Raw genomic sequence first — 22,783 nt, forward strand, 5'->3', positions numbered from 1 at the left:
CTTGAATCAACAGAGAAATGTCTAGCAACAGCACAACATACAGAAGAACAATTCCCCTTCAGGAAATAATCTCATAAATAAAAAGGACAGAACCTTGACTGGGATGTTGATCTCAACTTAACTAAAGTGATTGTTAAATAAAGGTAAAGTAAATATTGCACAATTACCAAAGTTTTCATGACATGCTCAAAATAAAAAGGCGAATGATAAGCTGTAACTCTAGACTCCTAGACATGCAACAGAATGCTTTGTGGAAAGACCACAGTAAAGTAATTTTAGAAGGTACTGTAAGTGGCAGCAATAGTTATACACATCAAGTATCATTCTTTTTCATAGGCCCAGTTTTTTTCATCTTCTTCCTCAGCAAGTCTTGACAATGAAATTTGGCACAAACATTAATGGGGATTTCAATCATACCATCTCTTACTAAGTTTCAGTGGGGTATACATTGTGTGCCGTGCAGATTCACCAGGAATAGTTTTACTTTTTAACAATTGAATATTTGGTGAAAATGATTTTTGGCTTATATCTTATTTTAACCATTCAGTTAAACAGTACATCAGGCTTTATGCCACACAGTAGACTAAAACACAGTGAGAAAGTTGTAAACAGCCATCTGTTTGTCACCTACGTCTCATTTAAGTGTCACTGATATGTATTTACATCACTTCGGAAACAGTATGAAATGGCATAGGTAAAATATAGAAAAATATTTTCCTGTACCTTGTTACATGTTCTGTGTGGGCTTTAAGTGCAGGGATATTCCCCAACTACACAATCACTTCACGGAAGTGACAGCAGGTGACAAAAACTTCAGAGGTTCTTATGTTGACAACAGGCCATGGCGACTCTTTGTGCTCATTACTCACATCACCATGTGCTGATGCGCCACTCAGTACACGATAGACATGTAAAAGCCTTCTGCAGCTCCTCCAACCTGAATTCTCCTGTCATTCTCCTGAATCACAAAATTTAAACATCAGACAAAATAGTCTCCCAAATAAATGAAGGTGGAGTGGAAACATGACAATACAGGAGAATGAGACTGCAAATCACAAACGATATCAATGTAAAAATGAATAAACCACTAACTGTACATATTTTCTGTGAAGATTATTTCCTTCAAAGTCCCAGGAGAAACCGTAAATTCAACTGAACGACCTTCCAAAGTGAAAAAAAAAAAAGTAGTACTGAATTATGCATATGTCCTGACCTCTGCAGCAGCTCAGAGATCATAAGATAGTGACATAAGGAAAGGCAGGGAGCACCACCTACAGCATTTACCCTCCCTCTTATCTATCGATGTGATGAAATCCTAAAAGCAAAATCAGTGTAATAATTTAGGTGATGTTTCATTGAGGGTTTATACAGCAATGGATTTCAGTGCCCAGTGGTGTCTGTGCAATCTGAGAAAAAAAAAACAGCTTGCATCTCTATAACGTGTTTTTCAAGTATTGTTGCTGCTTTTCAGACAAACGGCTGGCAGTTTCTCTAGATGAACTACTTCTACCCCAGATGATGATCATCACAGCTCAGTTCTTTGACCCTATATGCAGTGTAGGGGGCAGAGACTGATCCGAGAAGCATTTTTTCTAGCAACCTCACCAAATGCTGCAACAACACAAATGCCAGCTTGAAGTAGTGCAGCATGATTGTATCTTTCTGCATCTGCAACAAGGGGTGATTTCTCCAATCAATGTGCTGTCACATGAAAAAACTGTACCCTTAAGTCATTTCAACTCCAGATATCACGCAGGTTAAGTATAAATTAATGCATCATTTGAGGCGTTGAGTAACATTGGCCAAAGCCACAGCAAAGGCTTGCACAGCGGAGAAGGGATACTGAAAGTCCAAGATATAAGCATTGCCATCGATGCGGCCAAACTGCATCACCTGCAAATTAAAATAAAGATCAGGCCATGCTATTAGACACATTTATAAACAAAAATCTGATTTGCGTGGAACAACAGTACAACATTCTTACCTGTCTGCCCTCCAGCTCAATCTGAAAGTTTTTGGCTGACTCCTGCGTGACCCGTCCACCGAAGTCCAGTTGGTAAACTTGTGTGGCTTCATTCCACAGGGGCTGTTTGTTGGCCATTACATACACAAAGCCCTGGCTCCCAAAGCCTCTGTCCTCCTTTTCATTGGCCTTTCGACACTTGATCTCGTCCAGCTCTGTAGCAGCCCGCAGGTTCCTTTTACTTTTCCAGCCCTTCTTACCACTTTGGCTCTGGTTGAGCAGCTCATCACCACTGATGAACAGCTCTGGCTCACTCTCAGAACTGTCTTGAAACTCACTGTTAGCTGTGGCTTTACTCAGTTTTTTAGCTTTTAACTGCTCCTTTGGGCCTTTCAGTTTCTTTTTGTCTCTCCCTCCCAGCCTGGGGCTTGAAATGAGAGAGTTGAAATCACCCAAAGCTCTTCCTTCTTTTTTGGATTTGTTCCCTTCTGTCAAAGGCATATTACCCTCCTCCACCCTGCCCTCAGCCCTCTTGCGGCTCTTTTTACTCATCTTCTCAGAGCGCTGTGTTACAGGGCTCTCAGTTAAGGATAGAACTTCCTGAAACCCCTCTCCAGACTCTGCCATGGGCTCTGGCAACTCAGCAGGTGGGGGTGGAGGCGGGGGTGGTGGAGGAGGAGGGGGTGAGAGGGCCATTTTCTCTGCTGCAATGTGGGATGCTTTAGGAGGAAGTGGCACAGCAGGACTTGGCATTGGGGGACACGGGTTATAATTTCCCCATGGAGTGTGAAGTGCAATAGAGGGAATAATAGCACCTCCTCCCGGATACATAGGAGGGAGAGGACAGCAGGTGAGGTTGGCTAGGTTTGCAGAGTAACCTGGAGGCAGAACAAGAGTGGCATCCTGCTGAGAGAAGGGCACCGGAGCAACCATTTCCTTTGGAGAGGAGCAGGGACGTGGGGATGTTGGCATGGCCTGGAGCTGAGTGCCCGCGTAGGTAGTAGGATACTGCAAGGAGATCTGGTAACCTGCTGCAGCTGCAGCAGCATGAAATGAAGTAGCGTTAGGGCTGGTAGGAGACTTGGGCGAGAGAACAAATGGCATTCGAGAGACATCTAAATGCTGACTCGGGCTGAGGATCAGTGGGGGTGGTTTGTGTGGCCCAGAGGGGGCAGGAGGGTTCAAAGTTGCTGTCCGTTCCTGAGGAACCCAGACCTCCTCTGTTACAGTGGTGTCCCACTGATAAGGAGGAGGACGTTTGACAACCAGGCCTGGGGTCTCACCTCCTCCTAAAGCCAAATGCCTTAGGGACTGGGTTAGAGACTCATCCTCAGAATAGGCTGAGTTCACATAGTCGCCCCTGTCTCTGCCGTCTGTCCGAGCTAATCCTACTGCAGACACAGAACCTTCGAGGGAGCTCAGCAGACTGTATGAGGACTGGGATGACAGAGTAGCAGCACTGTTTGAATGAACAATCACTGTGCTGTGTGGAGCCCCAGGCCCAGGAGGAAAGTCCTGCCTGATGATGGTTCCCCCAGCTATACCATTGGCACTGCCCAGGGCAGGACCCCCAACACTAGAGCTACTGCTACACTGACTGCAGGTATATAAGGCTGTTGGCACCCTCTGCTGAATAGAAGCTGCTAATGCACCACTGTTTTTTGTCTTAGGAGGCAGAGGTCTTGGTGGCTCCAATGTCTGTGAAACTTTAAGTGTAGCCTCTCTGCTGTTTCTCCTGAGGGTGGCATGAATTACACTGCTGTCTACCCTTAATCCGGTGCTTCGCCCAGCTGTATTGTTCTGATTGGCTGAGTCAGGGTAAGGCGGGGGATCTCCACTGGGAATGGAGTAGCGAGGTGCTGTGAGTCTGTTGAGGGTAGCAGATGAATAGGGCATGAGGATCTTCTTTCCATCCACTGTAGATGAAGGAGTGGATGAAGAAGTGACCCTGAGAGTGGCTGAGCTGCCCGGCCCCTGCAGTGCATACACACTCTGATTACAGACCAAGCGGGTCCGGGGGCGACAGACCTCCTCTACATTCCCACTACTGTCAAAGGTTGTGATTCTCTCGTAACCAAGGGGTGTGGGGTATTGGACAGGAGATTGGCTTGGTGGATACAGTTGAAATTCTCCCTTTTTGAGACACAAATCCCCAGGAGGTGGGGTCCCACTGGGACCAGGTCCAGATACAGTGATAGAGGCAGCAGTGGAAGCCACGACTGCAGTTCCGGGATAGGGTGGTGGGGGGTTCATTTTACTGAGCTCAAGTGGAGCACTAAACACCACTGAGTCACCTTCTGCCACCTGGGAAGCTGAACGGGTTGTCTTTATTTTCAGCAAGTGTTCATGTTCACTTACAACAGAACGATCAACTGCTAGATCAGCTGCTGGATGAGGGATTTGGATATGCAAAGCGCCGGGATGGAGCTGAGGAGCAGCTGATCCAGAGGGCTGTCCTGGCACAGGTGATGGGACAGGAATTTGAATTTGGAGTGGCTGCTGGAGCTGATGGTGCTGAGGAGGGATTGGCTGGTGCTGTAGAGGAACAGCCTGGTGCTGAGGGGGTATGGGCTGGTGCTGAGGCGGGACAGGCTGGTGCTGGATCTGGTGCATCTGCTGGAGCTGCAGTTGATGTTGTTGAAGCATCTGTTGCAGCTGCTGGTGCTGCAGGAGCTGCTGCTGGTGACTGGGCTGCTGCTGGGGATTGTGGGAAGGATGTCCAACCATAAGCCGGCTCATTTCAAGTCCTCCAAAGATGACTTGCCCAGGGTTTGAGTACCGGGTAGGAACTGTGTACTGGGCAGTGAGCATATTGTCCTGGCTTTGATCTGACCCACCAGCAGCCCCCACTGGGCTCACTGTTGGATTTGTAAGAACATCCAACTGAACATTTTGATTAGCAAGAAGTGACTGGACTAGGCCAATGCTTTGAGCGGGGGACATGGCCTGGGCAGGACTATGAATGGGAGCAATAGGGATGTTCACGGTACAAGGTGGGTTATCATCAGCACGACCAGTGGGGCCAGAGACGGGCAGGTCATCCTCATCTTCGCTGAAGACATTGGGACTGAAAACGGGTAGATTGATGTAATCAATGGAAATCTTTCGCACTTCAGGAAGGTAGATGGTCATTTGTCTAGGCTGCAAATGAAGAAGGCTCGTTTTGTAGATAACTTAAGAAAAACAAGCAGAGGAACATTGTATTAACGTTTGAAACACAGGCTTAAAATGTTTTATGTGAGTGGGGCTTACCTGCACCAAGATTAGCGGGCAAGAATGTGGCTAACCCCACTATCTTGAATTTAGTTCCCCAGATGTTTGATGTGACCTGAGCAAGGTAGTTTTGCTGCAGGACAAAAATAACAAGAGTAAATTAAGAAAATTCATAATTTATAATATCATGGGAGTTACATCACAAAGCTAAATCATAGATGTTACCTGCACGATGTCTTCAAGAGGAAAGTCTCTGCGTGTTAAACTAGGCGACCCAATTGAAGGTTTTCGTATCGGTAAACGCGGAGACCTGGAGATTTCTTGGGTAGTGCGAGAGAGTTTTGGTGATTTTCTAGGATCTATGTTGATTCTGTTGGTAAAGGGACAAACTAAGTCTCTACAGAAAAGGTGGCAAATAAAAAAAATAAGGTTTAGGCATGCAGGGAATAGACAACAGAACAACACAGTGAAGCATACAAAGCAAACCTAGCATGAAGCCAAAATCAACACATTTTTTGTTTATAGTAATAATAATAAAGCACCTTTCATACCAACTGACAATTACAAAGGCAAAACGAGAAAAAGTAATATTAAAATAAATAACAGAAAGTGTCGACACATATTGTAGCAAAAATGTATTAAAAGTTTGCTGATTATTAAGCAATAATAAAATTGCAGCCGTCACAATCACACATAAAACATAATAGGTCTTACCTTGGCAGTTTGGGGGATTTGCTACCCCTGGAGATTTTTGGAGATTTCTTGCCAACCCAGTCATCGTTCAGTTCAATGTCACTGGAGTCGGAGCAATTGCAGCTGTCAATCATTGCAGATATCAAACTGTTGCCATATATCTCATCTAAGGAAAAAAGAGGAAATGAAATATAAAGGTAAAGCCTTTTTAATGCATAGACAACATACTAGGAAATGCTCAGATTTAGTTTTAGTTTAGGTGAGGCAAATTTACTTGAACCAAAAGTGCGAAAGGCCAAAATCATTTATCTCTGCGTGGGCTGAGAGAAGCTGATTTATGAGGAGCCCAGGGGCCATCATTAAGCAGTTTTAATTAACAATAGATGATGTACCCTATGTGAATCACATTATAAGTTACAGCTTAATTTGGCGGGGGAACGTGGCCTGATAAAGCAAAGTTGTTTAAAGTCAAAGTTGAGTGCACAGAGGAGAAGATTCTAACCAGTTTTTCCATCTGTCTTTGGGTCCATGATGACAAACTCCGGTCGTAGTTTACTTATTCGCCGACCTTTGAGGATAGGCACCAGGCCACCTAGATATTCGAGGTACAGGGTGTAGCAGGGTCCCCCCACTTCAGGGTTATCCTCAGTTCGCTTCATTGTACAGTGAAGCCGTTCATTTCCAGACGTTGGGTAACTCACAAAATCGCGCATGTTGTTGGGGTCTGGGATAGGAGGCTGTAAAACAAAACAATTCTTAAGCATGCGTCATTGATGAAAGCTTTAACAGCAAAAGAAACCTCCTGCGTTACCTTTATGGTAGGGACAAATGCGGTAGTGACATATGAACTGAGGCGAGAGGGCATGGTGAGTTTGGCCACATCCTTTTCTTCCTTGACAGCTGAGGCAATCCCCTGCTGGCACAGAAGCTGCAAGCTGGCAACCCGGTGTTCCACTCGTACAACGTAGAGAGCTGGGCCACATGCCAAGAAAAGGCGAGAGTCTTTGTGTCCCCAACATAGCGTAGTGATAGGGCGCTGTGTACAAATTGGATACAGTAAGCAAAGCCGGTGTTTCCAACAACTTGTAGATTTACTTACACTGTTTTGCTTACCTGAGCAGGTGTGTCCAGTGTGTAGATGTGTTCACCTTGAACATTATAAAACTTAACAAGAGCGTTCTTTGTGGCAGCGGGACATGATGGGTCTGGAGACAACGGTGTCCTCTCCATACCTGCCACTGCAAGCAGGTCTCCCTGTGAGCACCACTGGACCACCACATCTGCAGAACAAAGCACATTTTTATTTATGAATGAACACCTGAGCAAACCCGAGTGAGATGCACACCTTTCAAACCAGTGCGAATGATGGTGGGAGAGAGGTCGTCATAGCTGTTCATCAAGCTGATGTCTCCAGACGTGAAGCTGACCGTCAGCAGTGGTTTTTGCCTGTGCACTAAGATGAAGCATACAGGAAGGTTTCAATACAGACATTAATACAGGAATGTACAGTGAAAATATGTGTTTTCACTGTACACTGATAAATATAAATCAGTCAATATCCTAAATCCTGAAAAAATATATTTTAAGCCTTTGTCTCCATGCAACATGTGAACAGAGTCTGTGCTTTACCTAAACCCGCAATTCTAGCTTCCACAACGGACCAAATCAAAAAAGGAAAGCTGTAACAAATCATCCCATGCCGTCTTTATACATCTCTATGGCGCTCTACAGTCCATCTCCACACCCACTGTGGTTCCAGAAAAACATTTTCCTTTTTTAAATTTTTTTTTTGTAATATTACCATAATAGCTGTACTTGTTGCAGCTAATGGAGATCAAAGAAAATACAAATGATCATAGAAAGAATGATGGCATCATATACATAAAGCAACTCTAAACCATAGCACAACCTTTAAATTACAATATTTCTTTGAAATAAACCGAAGACTTATAAACATGACATTTCTTGCTTTAATGCAAAAAGTGAAAACTGCAAAGCCCTAATGCATAGTTAATGTCCTGAACAACTGACCCTTCGTTTGTTTTGACCGTGTACCTTGTAGTGGAGAGTAGTCGTCTGAGTCAGTGTCGCTCTCACTGCTGTCCTCCACTAGGAAGCTGGGGTAGTTCCAGGACATGCTGACGATGCCATCCGACTCATGCAGCAGTATATGTGCCAACATCCTCCCATGACAGTCCATGACGATCACCTGCCCATCTGCAGTACCAAACAGCACCTACAAACCCACAGGAAAGGTTATAGAAAACTGGAGGCATCGTGATTATCTTGAGTAACATAAGTTACATTATACTGTAAGTGTTTTAGACAATAAAGTGAGTCATCTTTACCTGCTGGTCATCAGGGGTCCATATGCCACATGTTATTTGGCTTTCCAAATTTATTTCTGAGGACCAATGTCTCTGCCCACTCACAGAGCCCACCAGGACAAAGCCATCGCGGTATGAGATGAGTGCCTGGGTGCCATCATGGGACCACGTGAAATCACTCACCTACAAAAATAATAATAATATCTCATGACAGACCTGCTGAAACCTAGAGGAGATCCTACTCATACAAAGTAAACTAAGCTACCTGGGCCCCTCGGTCATTAACCAGCTCCACCGACCAGCGGCCTTCATACTGGATCCAGACAAAAATGCCTCCATCAGTGTCACAGGTGGCCAACTTTTGAAAGGGCTCGTTCCACCTCACCAGCACCACCTGAAAGAGAAAATGTATTGCAATGTTATTTAGTATTTCATATAACTTATGTTAAATCAAGAAACAAAGGGACATGCATTGATTCATTGTATAATATACTGCTCAAGCAACTCTTAAATATACAGTACATTGTGAAATCTATTCTTAACCAATCAATTAATTTTGGACAGGTCACAATGAGATGTGTGACCTTTTCTTGTTTTAGGCAGATTTATTGATTTGACATCCATATGAGGACTAAAGAGTCACACCACTGATCTGCGGCCCTCTGTAGCGTGACTTTAGCCTTATCCAAGAGGAATAATCCTAAGAAGCAACAAGCGAGTGGCTCTGGACTCACCGTGCGGCACACGTGGGCTTTACATGCCCAGATACACAACACTGGGCAGGTTTCAGTGGACTTAGAGACCAAGTCCAATTCTCCAGCTCAGGCTGGGACAAAACAGGAAGTACTACCTTTTTTTAATCGAAACTAAGCACAAGGTTAGATGAAAACTGAATGAAATTTTGATCAACATTTACACTTGTGATGTAAATACTGTTTCATAATGACGTAAAGCTTGTTGCAGAAAAGTTAACACTTTGCATGTCAAAATATAATAACAAAATGATCACTGTGACATAAAGATCGGTCTAGTTTTGCATAGCCTTTGAGTAGACACTATTTTGGCAATTTCTTTACATTTCAGATTTCAGGTGCATTTAAAGTGTATTTGCATATAACACGACAAAACACAGAATAAAAAATATTCATTTGTATCTTTATCATTATGGCAAATAGTTCCCTTTTCCCTACACCAATAAAATGCACCTCTTGGAAAGTGGAAATGTCCCATATAATTAGCATGGAAATCTCCTTGTACGCTTTATGCTTAGACATGCCATGTCTTGCACGCGTGGACGTCTGTCAGCTGCCCCGTGAAGGTGAAAATAATCTGTGTGTGAGGAAAATATAGCCTGGTGTGAAGATTAGTGAGAGTCCAGAGTGACGCTGCACAACTGAGATCAGACATCACATGGAGTCGGATCAGGCCGGGAAGCGCCCCAGGGGTCACAGGTGAAAGGTGAAAGCGAGGATACCATGTGCACCAAAGCATCACAACAAGTCTCTGTGCTGGGCTTGAGTCTCTGGATAAGGGACAGAACATCAAGATGCTGCTGCTGTTACTGTAACAGCCCAATCAAAAAGAGCAGTAAATTTCTATCTATAACTAATTGTAATCTAATTAAATTTTCCATAAATTGCATCTCCATCTTTTTTTATTTTATCTTCTTTTTTTATGTATTAAACCTCGGGCTTGGCAGTTCATCAAATTGCAATCTCAACTTCTGAATAATCGTCATTGGGCTTTTTAAACATGGTTTTGTGTTAAATGGTCATAGAAAGTGTTAGTTCTTTGTTTAAGAAGAGGTTTATCTGAAGAGCTCTTTTTGATGCTTAGCTATCTTAATAATAATAATGCATTGGTTTTATATAGCGCTTTTCTGGACAATCAAAGACGCTTTACATGGCATTATTCATTTATTCCATACTTGGTGGTGGTAAGCTACTATTGTAGCCACAGCAGCCCTGGGGTAGACTGACAGAAGCGAGGCAACCAGTCTGCGCCATCGGCCCTTCCGACCAACCACTCACTCACTACATTCGCTAGGCTTCCTGGTGTTCCCAAACGGTCTCCCATCCAAGTACCGACCAGGCCCTTCCCTGCTTAGCTTCCAAGGTCTGACGGGATTGGGCATAGCATAGGCGGTATGACCACATAGCATAGGCGGTATGACCACATAGCATAGGCGGTATGACCACAGTCATAATTGTTTTCACAGTAGGAAAATAAATTTAAATATATTGAGCTGTTCCTATACAATGGTTCATTAACCCGGAATGATCCAGAATGAAAATAAAAAATAGTATTAAGCAATATTGATCTCGACAGACACCTGCGGGAAACACTGAGTTTGAGTAAAAAACATTAGAGTCGTGCAAAAGATTACGGTTCTATTTTTTTTTGTCAAAAATGAATAACCAACCTTAACTTCACATTATGTTTCACTGATTTCTTTTTTATACAAGTCTCCAGGTTGTCTGTTCACAAACACAGAAATCTATTAACAATTTTCGCGTTGTTTGAAAGTCTCCTGCGTTCTGCAACAGACAGAAAGTAGGAGCTTTGGGCAATCACTCGGACAATTGCAGCAGCGCTGACCCAAGCAGTTTTAATTGAATCTTCCAAATCAAATAAAGGGACAGCTTTGGGTTGGATTAGAGAGTCAGCAAAAGCGAAGGCCGGGGGCAGTGTCTTAAGAACAAGACACTGAGCACACCTCTTGTTAAACAAGATATCATGTCCAGCTGAAACAAAGACAGTCCGTGTAGGTCAAATAGTTAAGAGACGCTTTAACATTACATCTGACATAAAACTCGAGTAGCAAAAGCACTGTGTTGTGCTGATATGGAACCGAGGGCAGTCAGAGCAGCCAGACTGTGATATATATGTGTGATTTGCAGCATCACAGAAAGGGCAATGGGACAAGCCCTGCAGGGGAGGATTTTTAATGACTTTGGAGAAAGCAAGTGATTAATACCTACATCAATATTAATGCCTGATAACAGCAGACCATACACACATTCTTTTGGGGAGTCACAGGCTAAAAGGCAGCTGAAAACTGACTCCATTGGCATTATTTATGAACAGGAATACTAGTTACTGATTTCATTGTGGCACTTAATTGTTTTTGTAGACAAGATGGTGATCTGTCGATTTCAAAATTGACTGCAAAAGTGCAAAACGACAAAACTAACATCAATGATAGCAATGGCATAGACAAAGATCAGCCCACAAATGCAACACAAGATTAATAACGGCAAATTTGCATTTATTTCATTTCACTGTATTGGGGGAGTGTTTTCTGCAGTATCCTTGGTCATATTTTATGATTTTTGTTTTGTCCTTTAATTTGCACGAAAAATGTCACCGGACCCTCTGATCTGACAAAATGATGGGGACTGTTCCAGCCTCGGTGTTGTGGGTTTGCCTCCCAGCTTTGATCATTTGTTGAATATCTCCACCCTATTTCCTGCTATACTACTGCCCTGTCCAACAACACCAGAAAAAGACAAATCGAGAGTCATGAAAATATGTTCAACCGTTCTGTGAGGAACCTTATGAAGTCAAGATTACCTGGACCTGCAGAAGCACAGGTACTGGCTATTATGCAACATGCCCTCTCCAAGTCAGGATTAGCACCGTTAAGCCATGTCTTTTAAGCACATTGAGTGAGACCATTTTAATGCAGACAGGGGTCATGCCAGCTGTAGTTTTATGAAGGTTTGCAATTGCCATGTCAACAGGTCACACAGAAATTAAATGAAGTCTGGAAATAATGTACAGAAGACCAGCCTTTGGGTTACTGGGCACAGTGGACAGACTGATGAATTCAGAATAGTCCTAATGTGAAGGATTTAAGCAATAACCCCTGCATGCCTGAAAACAAAAGAAAAAAGGGAACTGGGTGATGGAATGGGCCATCATGAGAGATTAATCGCTCAAGATCTCAGAATTAGAAGCAGGTGTTATAAGTAGAAAACAAACAAATTAGTCACTGTTTGTAGGCCAGAGAGAGTACGTTCAACTACAGTAAAGCGGTAAACAGGAGGTGGTGCCCTCTTGTATTCTGTCTCTGGACAATCCGTCTAAGGAGACACTCTGGATGGAGCCTCAAAGGAAAACCCTGAAGTGAAAACATAATTTGAGAACATGCAGAGGATATTGCAGAGCTTGAAATGATTGAGGGGGGACGAACTTATAAAGTCAATTTGTTTGTTCAAGACAACAGAAGAAAATCTATTCAACATACATTAACCAAGCTAAAGCCATGTGCTATTTCTGAAACAACCTTATACATTTTTGTGTGATTTGCTGACAGTTCTTTAATAATTCATGGCCAATAACATACAAAACAATGCAGTGCCTTTTATCTAAATGTCTGATTTACAACCAATGTCAACCAATGCTCTGCACAAAACAAGTGCTGGAGGAAGCATATTACAGTGGTTGTTGAATAGCTCGTCTTCAACATTCAGCACACACTGAGCATGAGGAGACTCTATGTGACAGACTGTTCTCTTTGTTTAACGTCCGAAATCTTGCTGTGATACAAACAGCTCAAAATGATAAGAAAAAATACCAACATCAAACATGGATATTATACTTTTAGTATTTCTATTACTCACAGAACAATGTCTCATTAATGAAATTAACATTTGAACTATCACTACGCAATACAAAAGTGTTGATAGGTGAAATATTTTTGTGCCAAATGAATATTTTGTTGCTGAGCTATGATACTGAAGACCGTTGTGTCTTACTACCTTGAAGTCATTGCCTTGTAATTAGGCGTGCTTGGCTCAAAGGGTATTAGCCACCAGTACGGGCTGCAGAACAGCTTTTCATTATCTTATGGTATGACAACGGAGAACAGCTACACTGGCACTTCAATAAATCTATATTTTAAAGTATGAGATTAACTCCGAAACAGATCCAAAAGCTATAATGTCCATTTGAAGTAAAGAAAAAAACAAACATGAATGTTTATACATGCAGATACATGTACTCGGATGATATTGTGCATGAGTGCTCATTCATAACACAAGAAGCTCCTTCACAGACACTATAGAAGTGTTCGATGACAGTTGTTTAGATAAAGACAAGAAAGTATACAGTTTGTATGAGGGAAATTACACATTTGGGTTCCATAAGATATTTGATCTAGAATGAAATAGTATTGAGTGCTCTCACCTCACTGTTGTGGCCTCTGAGGTTGAAGTTGACCCTTTGTGGTGTGGGTCGGTCCCGTCTGCAGTGGCTGGATGTAAATGTAACCCCAACGACTCCTCGGCCATTCCCAGTCGCCAGCCAGCCCTCCTCATAGTAACGCTTCCTACAAACGGGTTTCTCCTTCTCACTCTTAGGCACTCGACCTTTCCAGGACAGACACAGGATGTTGGAGTCACTGCACAGGACCGGCCCATGCTCTACAGCAGCGAACATCACTGCAACTCTCTAGGTTCCCGTTTGGACAAAAAACACACCGGCCACTCGATGTGTTGTGGAGTTGTGTGTGACTAAGTGCGCCCGTCTTCAATGGAGGTTATCGTTTCCGTCTCAGGGCAACAACTGTGCATAGTACATGTATCTGCAGCTGTTTACAGAGGTGACTTCCAGCACTCATGAAGGAGATTTAGATAGAAGACAAAAAGGGTCACAGAAAGACAGCATTGCTGGGCAGCATCCAAAACAAAAGGCACTCAAATCATTTTGATCCAAAACAGATTTGCGATTGATGCCGTCCCAAACGCAAGGCAACAAATGTGTTACAAATAATTCATTAAAACACAGTGGCCGATTGCTTACTCATACCGGAAGGGGAAAAAACATCTAAGTGAAAACCCCTTCTTGCAGGATAGAAATCCAGTAATGCATTTAATCCAAAATCGTCCTGTGCTTCCTGTTGAATGTAGCCTCGTATCCACCCTTCTCACACAGTGCAGGAGGAGGAGCAGGGACTCCTCTCAATCAGCTGTGAGCTTCTCCCAGTGACGTCATCGTGTCAGCAGTGTGCCTTCACCTGCCTTAGGGATGCCATGGAGGACTGGAGGATACACCAAAGAACAAAGTGTTAAAATAGAATGGTGGATGCGAGTCTACTCTTTACTACATAGTACTAACAACACAATGTTACATTTTCTTCCTAAGGTGCAATGTTTTGCACACAGCTATATATAGAGCCACAACCATCCTTTGGGTCCCGCAAAGTGTTTTTGAAATATTTAGCAAAACAGGATCGTTAACAAAAATACATCTTATTAAGAATAGTTGACAGTAGTAATAGTTGGGTGAGCAGTAGTGAATGCAATGCACTTCCCTGACCACCCACACATTCATTTAAATATTAATGATTTTCCCTAAATTTACTCTATACATTTGTTTCCCAATTAAATTAAATTAAATCAATTTAAATTAAATTAAATTAAATTATATGTGGAGTCCTATGTTCATTTATAATCATTGTATAATTCATACATTTTTCTTCTCAGGGTAAACTGTGCACGGTATAATGTACAATGTGAAATAATATCTTAAGACGATATGAGAATGTGGGTTACAACACTGTAATACACTGAGAATAAAATCTGGTGTTACATTCAAGCAGGAAATAACTTTTTCCCATCGATGTCAGTGTCCAGTATACATTACAATCAATTCCAGTTGTCTTGATCAACAAGTACATTCATTTTACATCTTGACAGAAACGCTAGACTGAGACAGTTGTCAAAGGCCAAAAACACACAATACCGGACGACACCTTTCGACAATTGCACACTCCAACAAAGTACCCCAAACCTGTGTTAAATAAACCTCAAACACTGGTCAAACCCATCACCGTGACCTGCTGTTAGCTCCTGAGGAAATGCTAGCTGGACACTAACAGGTCTGGACACAAACAGAACTCTGCTGTCCCGATTGTTCTTTCTTTACAGACGTGTTAATAAATCAACAAAATAACCTTAATGGTGAATAATCCAATGATATTTTATAGACAAAAGTATGACGGCCCGCTCAATTTGTTTTAAAGGTAAAAATAAAAAAGAGAATGGCATGAGCTAAGTGGCTAACGCTCCGCTAAAGGCTAACAGCGAATGGGGCTCCATCAGCGGAGACGGTTCAATCCATCCGCCGCTGACGCTCAGTGCTACAAGGCTAGCAGTAGCTTTGTGTTTATCAGACGGAATTTTCAGCGTAATCTATAACCATTGGGGTCCACGGTCTACACATACACCCCGATTTAAGTAAGAGATACACGTTTGGTGAGTTCCCCCGCGTTGACAGTGAAAGCAGACGTTCCCCGGGACTAGGCTTACCTCGCCTGTGTTGTGTCTGTGCTCGTCTGTCCTGCAGCTCGCTCCTCTCCTCAGCTGCCTGGCTCTCTCTGTGGATCCTCCTCAGTCCTGGCTCCTGCTTCGGTCCTCCCGGAGACACGGATCCGACCACTGGCAGGGGCGCAGCTCGGCCACGTGACGTACATGCGATTCAATTAGTATTTAGTACACAGTCAGATCAACAGAGGTGTGCAGAAAGAGGAGCACAGGGTAACTCGAAGGTGGCATCACTGAAACTAATCAGTGGAGTTTTTTTTTTACTGTAATTTGTCATGAGAAGTAAAAAATAATAATAAAATAAATAAACATGTTTTCAATCATGCACTTTGCAAGAATATATACAGATCACATGTAAGAATGGTATCCTAAACATTACATCTTAACATCTTTATTTGCAGTTTATTCTCTGCATTCTCTCTATTTTCAAGATCTAAATTGGACTAAATTATGTCTAATGTGGATGTAAACTGCATCAATGTGGATGTGAAGCACAACACAACTAAACTGAGCTCTAAATGAAACAAGTCTAAAATTGCAAATGACCCTGAGTGCTCCCTAAGAAGCCCAAACACCACCACCAGTGTAAGGCTACCACCGTTTCAGAACCACTGTATTACACCAAACACGGCCAAAACACCTTACACCTTTTTAGTGTAATAGTAAAAAAATTTTTTAAAAAAGCTGATGAGAGAAAGGAAAGGGCTTTTCAGTGCCTGAGTCTCACTCCAGACCGTAAGGTGGCGCTGTTGCGCACACATGTGTGTGTTGCACAAGGACGAATAAGACGATTATAAACATGGCGGCCTCCGTGGTTCTCAGGCGAAATGTTTTCTCACTGACGAGAACTTTGACAGCAAACCAACATTTGGTATTGTATAAAGCTCATGTATCTTTTAAAGCATTTTCTGTGACAAATCTTTGGAAAACTTGACGATTTTAACAACGATTTATCCGCAGTTGCATCTTGCTTATATCATTGATAACCAGGCAGTCGTGTTGAAATAGCCTAATGTCCTTTTTGTGTTTAGAGTTCAAGAGGATGGATAGCTTGTTCGTCTCACAGAAAATCTATTTCAAACAGGTGCGAAACATCATCACTAAAATATTTTACACTGAACCTTTATGAAATAATCAAAATAGATCAATGTTTCAAAGTAGTACATTGTACGCTTGTACAGTACATTTTTAAAGTACTTATTATATTATAATTATTCACAGTCAATATTTGTGCCATATCTACATTTCTGTACAATTCTGTACACTGTTGTCCTACAGGCCAAAGGCTCAAGTGTCTTCCTGTTTCCATACCTCAACTGTCTTCTCATCCACACCTTCAGTGAGTTATTTCTACTCAGTTTTGACTTTTTAGTTTACTTACTGCGTGTACAATCTTTGCTCTCACCTCAGATCACTGTCACAGAGGAGGCAGACACACTTTTTCAGAAAGTGTCTGTGTTGGTCAAAGGACATGACAAAGCCGTCTTGGACAGCTATGAGTTTTTTGCAACAATGGCGGCTCAAGAGTTGGGCATTACTCTTGGCAAAGTGTAAGTGCCAAAAATATTTAAAAGCATGTTTATTTAACTGACATGAACTAATCACATGTTTATAGCTTTGAACCACCAAAGGACATCGAAAGGCTGACTCTACTGAAGTCAGTGCACATCTTCAAGAATCACAGAGTCCAATATGAAATGAGGACATACTTCAGGTGCATTGAGGTGAGGAGTTACTTAGTACATCCTTGATATAATATTTTACAAGCATTTAATCCTTAGTATTACCCAGTGTACATTTCATTTGACACAATGAAAGATGAAAATTGTCCTGGGCATGATTGATGCAGTTTACAAAACATTTACATAAATCTAGTTTATTTTTGGTAATAATACAATTCATTTTTATTTGATCTCGACTTGTATTTGTGTTTGCAGCTGTGTCGTGTCACTGGGAACACAGCTCAGGTGTATCTTGAATACATTCAAAGGAACCTCCCTGAGGGTGTTGCAATGGAAGTAACAAAGGTAATACAAATTTAACTAAACTACTAAGCTCAGGGCATACCTTTTGTAAATGTGTATTTTTTTGTTGTCAGACTGCCATTGAGAAGATTCCTGATCACATACTTGAACCAATGTGGAAAGACCATCCCACAGAAGAAAACCCAAGCCAGTAAAAAAAAAAAGTGTCTTGTCTTTTTTGCTGTCAAATCTTCTCCAAGTACATTACATATTTAATAATTTATCCAGAGCAACATTAATCCCCATTCTGTATATCAACTGTGCCATTGTCCCATTGGCAGGCCCGGTTCTGCGGCGGTGCAGAAGGGTGCATTGCAGTTTTAGCGGTCACAATGTTACTTTAATGATGAGCATCTATTCACACTCATTTGCAACTTTGATGTACCTGAGTCAGGTTGTTCTGTAACCGGAACTGCCCATTGCCCATTAAGACCAAATCAGTTGTAAACATGAACAAATATACACACAATTCAATGGATATTGAGAGTTTTATTACAAACAGTATTCACATATTTACATATATTGTGCATCTTACCTATATTATGTATTGCTGTCAATTGCTGAAGATGTTTGTTTTTCCCAGATTTTGTCTCATTACCATCTCCTTGTATGCATTCAAGTCAATAAATCTGGTATTCTATCTAAAACTACAATTATGCATGACTGTTCTGAAGAGAAACACACTGACTGTCCTTATAGCCTTAGAACGATAGGGACAACCAGAGGGCTGTATCTCCACATTCACCTTAACCAGATATCTCATGGATATCTGGATAAGTTGACCTCATGGCAGCTGTGGCTACAATTGTAGCTTACCAGAGTGTAGTGTGATTGAATAATTCAGTATAAAGTGAAATATAAATGCAATGCATTATTAAACTCTGAACCATACCAGTAAACTATGGGTTAATGCTTTCACCTAAACTTTAGTAGAATACATGGTTCTAATGGTGACTTATTTTATATTTGATCCATGATTGATCTTCGTTTGTTTTCATGTAATGGGGTCAATGATCCTAATAGAGTTGCGAATAATAAACGAGTCTTTCCGCTCACCTTTTCCATTGGGGCTTTGAAGTTCAGCTCAGCAGGAAAGGGCCTGGGTTCCTGGTGACTGGGGACTGTACTGTGTGCCCCCTTCAGGAGACAACAACCAATCAACCAAAAGCAGAAACAAGGGACTGCAGAGACGATCAGGCAGTGCGTTGTACAGATTATACTGAAGAAGTGGAAGTTACACAGGAGAAGGGTTTAGCAAATTATACGATCATGGCTTTGATAAATAGTGAGCAAGTTTTCCTTGTAAACATATTGCTGTGAAGATGATTTATCATTTTAAATAATATGGTAAGCTTGCAAGACATACAGAGCATTGCCAAGCTTGCAAAACCGATCATTTTCTGAAAATGTATTAAATTACATTAGAATTTTATGCATTTAGGAGATAAACTATTCAAGAAGAAATTTTCTTCTTTTCTCAAACACTTCGTAATTCAATTAAAGACAAATATTATGCATCATGTGTCATATCAGAGTGCTTATCCTTTGATAAATGAAGTCTTCCTTTTAGACATGCTACCATTGATTCTCTCAGTGACAAAACACTTCAAAGCAGAGCCCAAAATTATCAGTTTAAATCAACATGCTTCAGGTCTTATTAAAATTAATTACTGAAGTCAGCCCTTAGCTAAATCAAATTCTTGATGTGGCATAAAGACAAATATATGCAAATAACTAAGTTCTGTTCTTTATGTACACCATTGTTGTTGTCTTTACATGGACCTCATAGTTGAAAAGCATTACTTGATACTATGATATGCTTGTTAAACACAAGCTAAAATAAGAACCAGATGTATTGTAATAAGTGTTATACAGTACCACGTGCTAATTTTCAACACTTGTCCTTAGGGGGAAATCTACTGTATTATCACAACTCAGAGGCTTGTGTCTGAACAAATAAAAAGAAGAAGATGAGTTTATATTTATTTTTTATTTTTTTTATCCACCACTATGTCTTGGTGGTTTTCATAAAACACATTAACAGGTTCACAAACTCCGGTTAACAGTGAACAATTAAAGAAAAATTACACAAGAAAGTAAATTATACTTTTATCATTAACTAAAGCAATTACTCATGTAATTTGTTTGTACTCATATAAAACTACTAAATATATATTTTTTCAGAACTAATGCCTGTAATAATTGTCATTACTTGAGACAACCATGGATGAACAGCAATTATAAATAACTTAAAATAGCTGCACATTACTGATAAAAATGAAATACTGGTAAATACAGATGGAAGATGTTTTTCACATAATAAATGTGAATGTGAGTCAGACAAAGTTTGCAGCACTGTGACCTAATAATACATAACTTTTCTATGTAAAATGGAAAGCTAATGAAGGTCCAAGCAGGTGTACTTAACAAAGGAACAATAATGCTTGAGGGCTGTTGAGCTATTGTCTCCCCCACTTTTAAATATACTCCGTCACCCATTTTATTTGTGTAGGATGCACTTTAAGGCTTAAAGGGTGACTTACAAGAACCAGACAATATTCACTCAACTTTGACAAAAAAAAAATCACCAATTATATTAGTTTATCAGAAAAGTCATCCCTACTTTACCAACAATGTTACATAGTATACAAAAGTAACTAATGACTAAGAATGCCACAGCAGAGTTGTGAGCACATAATGTGACATAGTGTGGTTTTCACATTATTTCTTTGATAAAAGACAATCAGTCATTAGAAATTTGGCCAGATAAATATGTATTGAGGAACTTAGTAACACTTCACGTTCTTTATTTTACAGCACATATTGGGCCCCTTACAGTAAAGTTAACACTTTTTGGACAGGCTGTGTTAAAAACGTCGGCCACTAGGAGGCCCTGGCCACCTCTGGCCTCTGCCAACTGGGGGATGAGGTGGAGGAGAGACCGGTCCATTGTGGTAGCTGTGTAAAAGGATAAAATCACACATTGGATTCTCGGCTTTGGCCACTTGGGGGAACACTCTGATAAGAGCATCAACTAGAGGCTCAGTTGTGCATCATCATGACACCTGTTATTTTGTAATACAGCATAAATAAATATAATATGTTAAACTATACTGTATTTGATTAGTATAGGCATTGTAACCTCTTGGCCACTAAGAAAAGTTGTGTAACCATTGCTTTACATTATAGGTGTGCCATTTAGTGGTAGTATATTTCAAATAGCAAATTAAATGTGCAAATGCTGTAATTTATTTATTTTTTACTGATTTAGACAAAGAATGAAAGAGGTTTGCAAGCAAATAGCAGAAAGCATTAAATAGCATTTAAAGAACAAACTTTACTTACCCTCTTGGACCACGAGGGAGAAAGGGGCGTGGGGGTCCAAGGGGAGGCATCCCGCGGGCTCGAGGATGTGGCGGGCGCCCTCTGAATATAGGGTGTCCTGGGGGAGGCCCATGCCTAACCGCAGCCGTGTTTGCAGTAATAATAAAAAAAAAAAAACACAAGTCCACATGGTTAATAAGAAATATGGTAAAACTTTGATAAATAAACTGTCAAAAGTGGGCCGGTCCGTTCAAATTACACAGAACTTTGTCCAGACACTCAAGTAGTTCTGATAGATACAATAATATTGTATGTTAACAGAAATGTTAACACAGTTAATGTTTTACCATGGTGTTAAAGCGATTAATATTTAATGTTTTTCCAATTGTCACCTGGGCATCGGAGGAAAGGGGCTTCTCATTAGCACTGGAGGTGGCGGTGGAAGTGGTGGGCCCATACGCGGTGGGCCCATACGCGGTGGGCCCATACGCATTGGGCCTCTTCCACGAAGCCCCCTGAGGTCAGGATATGGTCGCATTCTTCCCATTCCCCTTCAAGACATACTCATTTTAATATCTGAAGTGAAAATCTGCATGAATATGTGAGATGATAATACCTCATAGGTGGAAATCCATTCATTGGGCCATCATTCATTCGACCCCTGCCTCGACCAGGAGGACCAAACCCTTTTATCATACCCCGCCCACCTCGCATCCCTGCACGACCACCTCTAAAGCCTCTACCCCGGGGTTTTGCTCCACGGCCCCTGAGAAGGAATATAAACAAGGTAAATGCTCATTTGTAAAACAAATAGTAAACAAAAAAATTTGGTCTAAATGCACTTGCACATGTCTAAATGTGCAAGTGCATAGTGTGAATTTTTAAGACAAACACAAGCATAAAAGTACAAAAATGCCTTTAGGAGTTTGCATACCTGTTCCTGTTTTCTGACACCGGTTTCTCAGGTTCTTTCTGAAAGGTCTGATTTTCTGTCTCACTCTCTTTCATTTCTGTATCCATCTGAAAAATGTGCAATAATCACACAGTCTGGTGGGGAGGAAAGACCACCTTTATGCTCTGATACCCCTGATATTCAAATATGGCATGGTTTAGTCCTGTCAGCACGGTCCATGTTCCACAAGTCACACTACTAGTGATGTAAACCAAGGACTTCAAGGAGTCGCATAAGCCATAGTAGGAACAGTGGCATGCAACATTTGTCACATACAGCACTAGAATTAACATTTCCAATTGTTCCTGGTACTTTGCTGTTAATGTAAATATAGGCACGAATCCTAATGCATAAATTAGGCATATTGATAAATATGATTACACAGTGTTGGCTTTGGATAAAGAATAATCCAAGTAAAAAAAAATGTGTCTATATGTCAATGAAAAGCAGCTATTTCGAAGATCAAACCTTACTGTTACATACACATTTACTTACAAGCGTAATGTGGTACAACGTTGCAATGCGTATTAACGAGAGAAAACAATAAAGCCTTGATGTACTGACCGAGAAAAACAATCTAGTCTATAAGGGGCGTTCCTGTGGTTTCAAACGCGCGTGTTGAATTATAGAAGCGCATACTTACTTTATCAAATGGTGAGGTAGATGCAAAGATTATATACTATCTTCAAGAAGCTAAGAAAATAAAATATGTTATAAAATCTACAAAATGCCTTGAAATCCTGTGTAGCCTCGTTCGCGTTGTAATGGCGGATACGGACCAAGCTTCATTCTAGAAGAGAGATTCCTTTGGGAGGGTCAGGTTTTATAGAGTCCCGCCCTGTCAAATAAACCTTCCCAACGATTGGCTCAGTGGTGCTTTCAATCAAGCAACAAAACGCTTAATAAGGTTCCAACTGGATAAATACAATGCCATGCTAGATTAAGAGGCAACCATTGGA

General features: G+C 41.3%; 3 protein-coding genes across 5 annotated transcripts; 1 reads left to right on the forward strand and 2 right to left on the reverse strand.

The window, feature by feature from the left end:
* Nucleotides 1-190: 190 nt before the first annotated feature.
* Nucleotides 191-15,635, reverse strand: tulp4a (TUB like protein 4a). Of its 2 annotated transcripts, none has more exons than XM_079571970.1 (14): nucleotides 15,510-15,635; nucleotides 13,387-14,239; nucleotides 8,462-8,590; nucleotides 8,218-8,379; nucleotides 7,925-8,105; nucleotides 7,215-7,322; nucleotides 6,983-7,149; nucleotides 6,681-6,905; nucleotides 6,372-6,606; nucleotides 5,891-6,035; nucleotides 5,402-5,546; nucleotides 5,216-5,309; nucleotides 1,985-5,136; nucleotides 191-1,893 (listed from the first exon to the last, which is right to left on the reverse strand). In XM_079571970.1, exons 2-14 carry the CDS (start codon nucleotides 13,636-13,638, stop codon nucleotides 1,777-1,779), a joined length of 5,112 nt encoding a protein of 1,703 aa, XP_079428096.1. In that variant the 5' UTR covers nucleotides 13,639-14,239; nucleotides 15,510-15,635; the 3' UTR covers nucleotides 191-1,776. The 2 variants fall into 2 exon arrangements, with proteins under 2 accessions (XP_079428096.1, XP_079428095.1); XM_079571969.1 differs by having other exon boundaries at nucleotides 5,402-5,573.
* A 647-nt stretch (nucleotides 15,636-16,282) lies between these two features.
* mrps10 (mitochondrial ribosomal protein S10) lies at nucleotides 16,283-18,536 on the forward strand. Of its 2 annotated transcripts, none has more exons than XM_079572320.1 (7): nucleotides 16,283-16,395; nucleotides 16,556-16,608; nucleotides 16,803-16,863; nucleotides 16,935-17,074; nucleotides 17,140-17,247; nucleotides 17,458-17,551; nucleotides 17,623-18,536. In XM_079572320.1, exons 1-7 carry the CDS (start codon nucleotides 16,324-16,326, stop codon nucleotides 17,701-17,703), a joined length of 609 nt encoding a protein of 202 aa, XP_079428446.1. In that variant the 5' UTR covers nucleotides 16,283-16,323; the 3' UTR covers nucleotides 17,704-18,536. The 2 variants fall into 2 exon arrangements, with proteins under 2 accessions (XP_079428446.1, XP_079428447.1); XM_079572321.1 differs by having other exon boundaries at nucleotides 16,284-16,395; nucleotides 17,140-17,248; nucleotides 17,462-17,551; nucleotides 17,623-18,535.
* Nucleotides 18,537-19,410: 874 nt separating this feature from the next.
* LOC306974626 (uncharacterized protein) lies at nucleotides 19,411-22,623 on the reverse strand. The gene is made up of 7 exons (XM_079571971.1): nucleotides 22,468-22,623; nucleotides 21,807-21,892; nucleotides 21,489-21,638; nucleotides 21,349-21,423; nucleotides 21,265-21,318; nucleotides 20,894-21,007; nucleotides 19,411-20,506 (listed from the first exon to the last, which is right to left on the reverse strand). The coding sequence occupies exons 2-7, from the start codon at nucleotides 21,890-21,892 to the stop codon at nucleotides 20,416-20,418; spliced, it is 570 nt and encodes a 189-aa protein (XP_079428097.1). The 5' UTR covers nucleotides 22,468-22,623; the 3' UTR covers nucleotides 19,411-20,415.
* Between the last annotated feature and the right edge of the window lie 160 nt (nucleotides 22,624-22,783).

This window comes from Gobius niger, assembly GCF_951799975.1.
Source record: "Gobius niger genome assembly, chromosome: 15".
Taxonomy (NCBI): Eukaryota; Metazoa; Chordata; class Actinopteri; order Gobiiformes; family Gobiidae; genus Gobius; species Gobius niger.

Coding starts and splice junctions, on each gene's coding strand:
- tulp4a (XM_079571969.1), bottom strand. CDS start 13,638: ATGTTCGCTGCTGTAGAGCATGGGCCGGTCCTGTGCAGTGACTCCAAC. Junction 7,323..7,924: donor CGACTACTCTCCACTACAAG/GTACACGGTCAA, acceptor GCTTCATCTTAG/TGCACAGGCAAAAACCACTG. Junction 5,310..5,401: donor CTCTTGAAGACATCGTGCAG/GTAACATCTATG, acceptor TTTGTCCTGCAG/CAAAACTACCTTGCTCAGGT.
- LOC306974626 (XM_079571971.1), bottom strand. CDS start 21,892: ATGGATACAGAAATGAAAGAGAGTGAGACAGAAAATCAGACCTTTCAG. Junction 21,639..21,806: donor GTGTCAGAAAACAGGAACAG/GTATGCAAACTC, acceptor ATTCCTTCTCAG/GGGCCGTGGAGCAAAACCCC. Junction 21,319..21,348: donor CCAATGCGTATGGGCCCACC/GCGTATGGGCCC, acceptor TATGGGCCCACC/ACTTCCACCGCCACCTCCAG.
- mrps10 (XM_079572320.1), top strand. CDS start 16,324: ATGGCGGCCTCCGTGGTTCTCAGGCGAAATGTTTTCTCACTGACGAGA. Junction 16,864..16,934: donor TCTTCTCATCCACACCTTCA/GTGAGTTATTTC, acceptor CTCTCACCTCAG/ATCACTGTCACAGAGGAGGC. Junction 17,075..17,139: donor GGCATTACTCTTGGCAAAGT/GTAAGTGCCAAA, acceptor ACATGTTTATAG/CTTTGAACCACCAAAGGACA.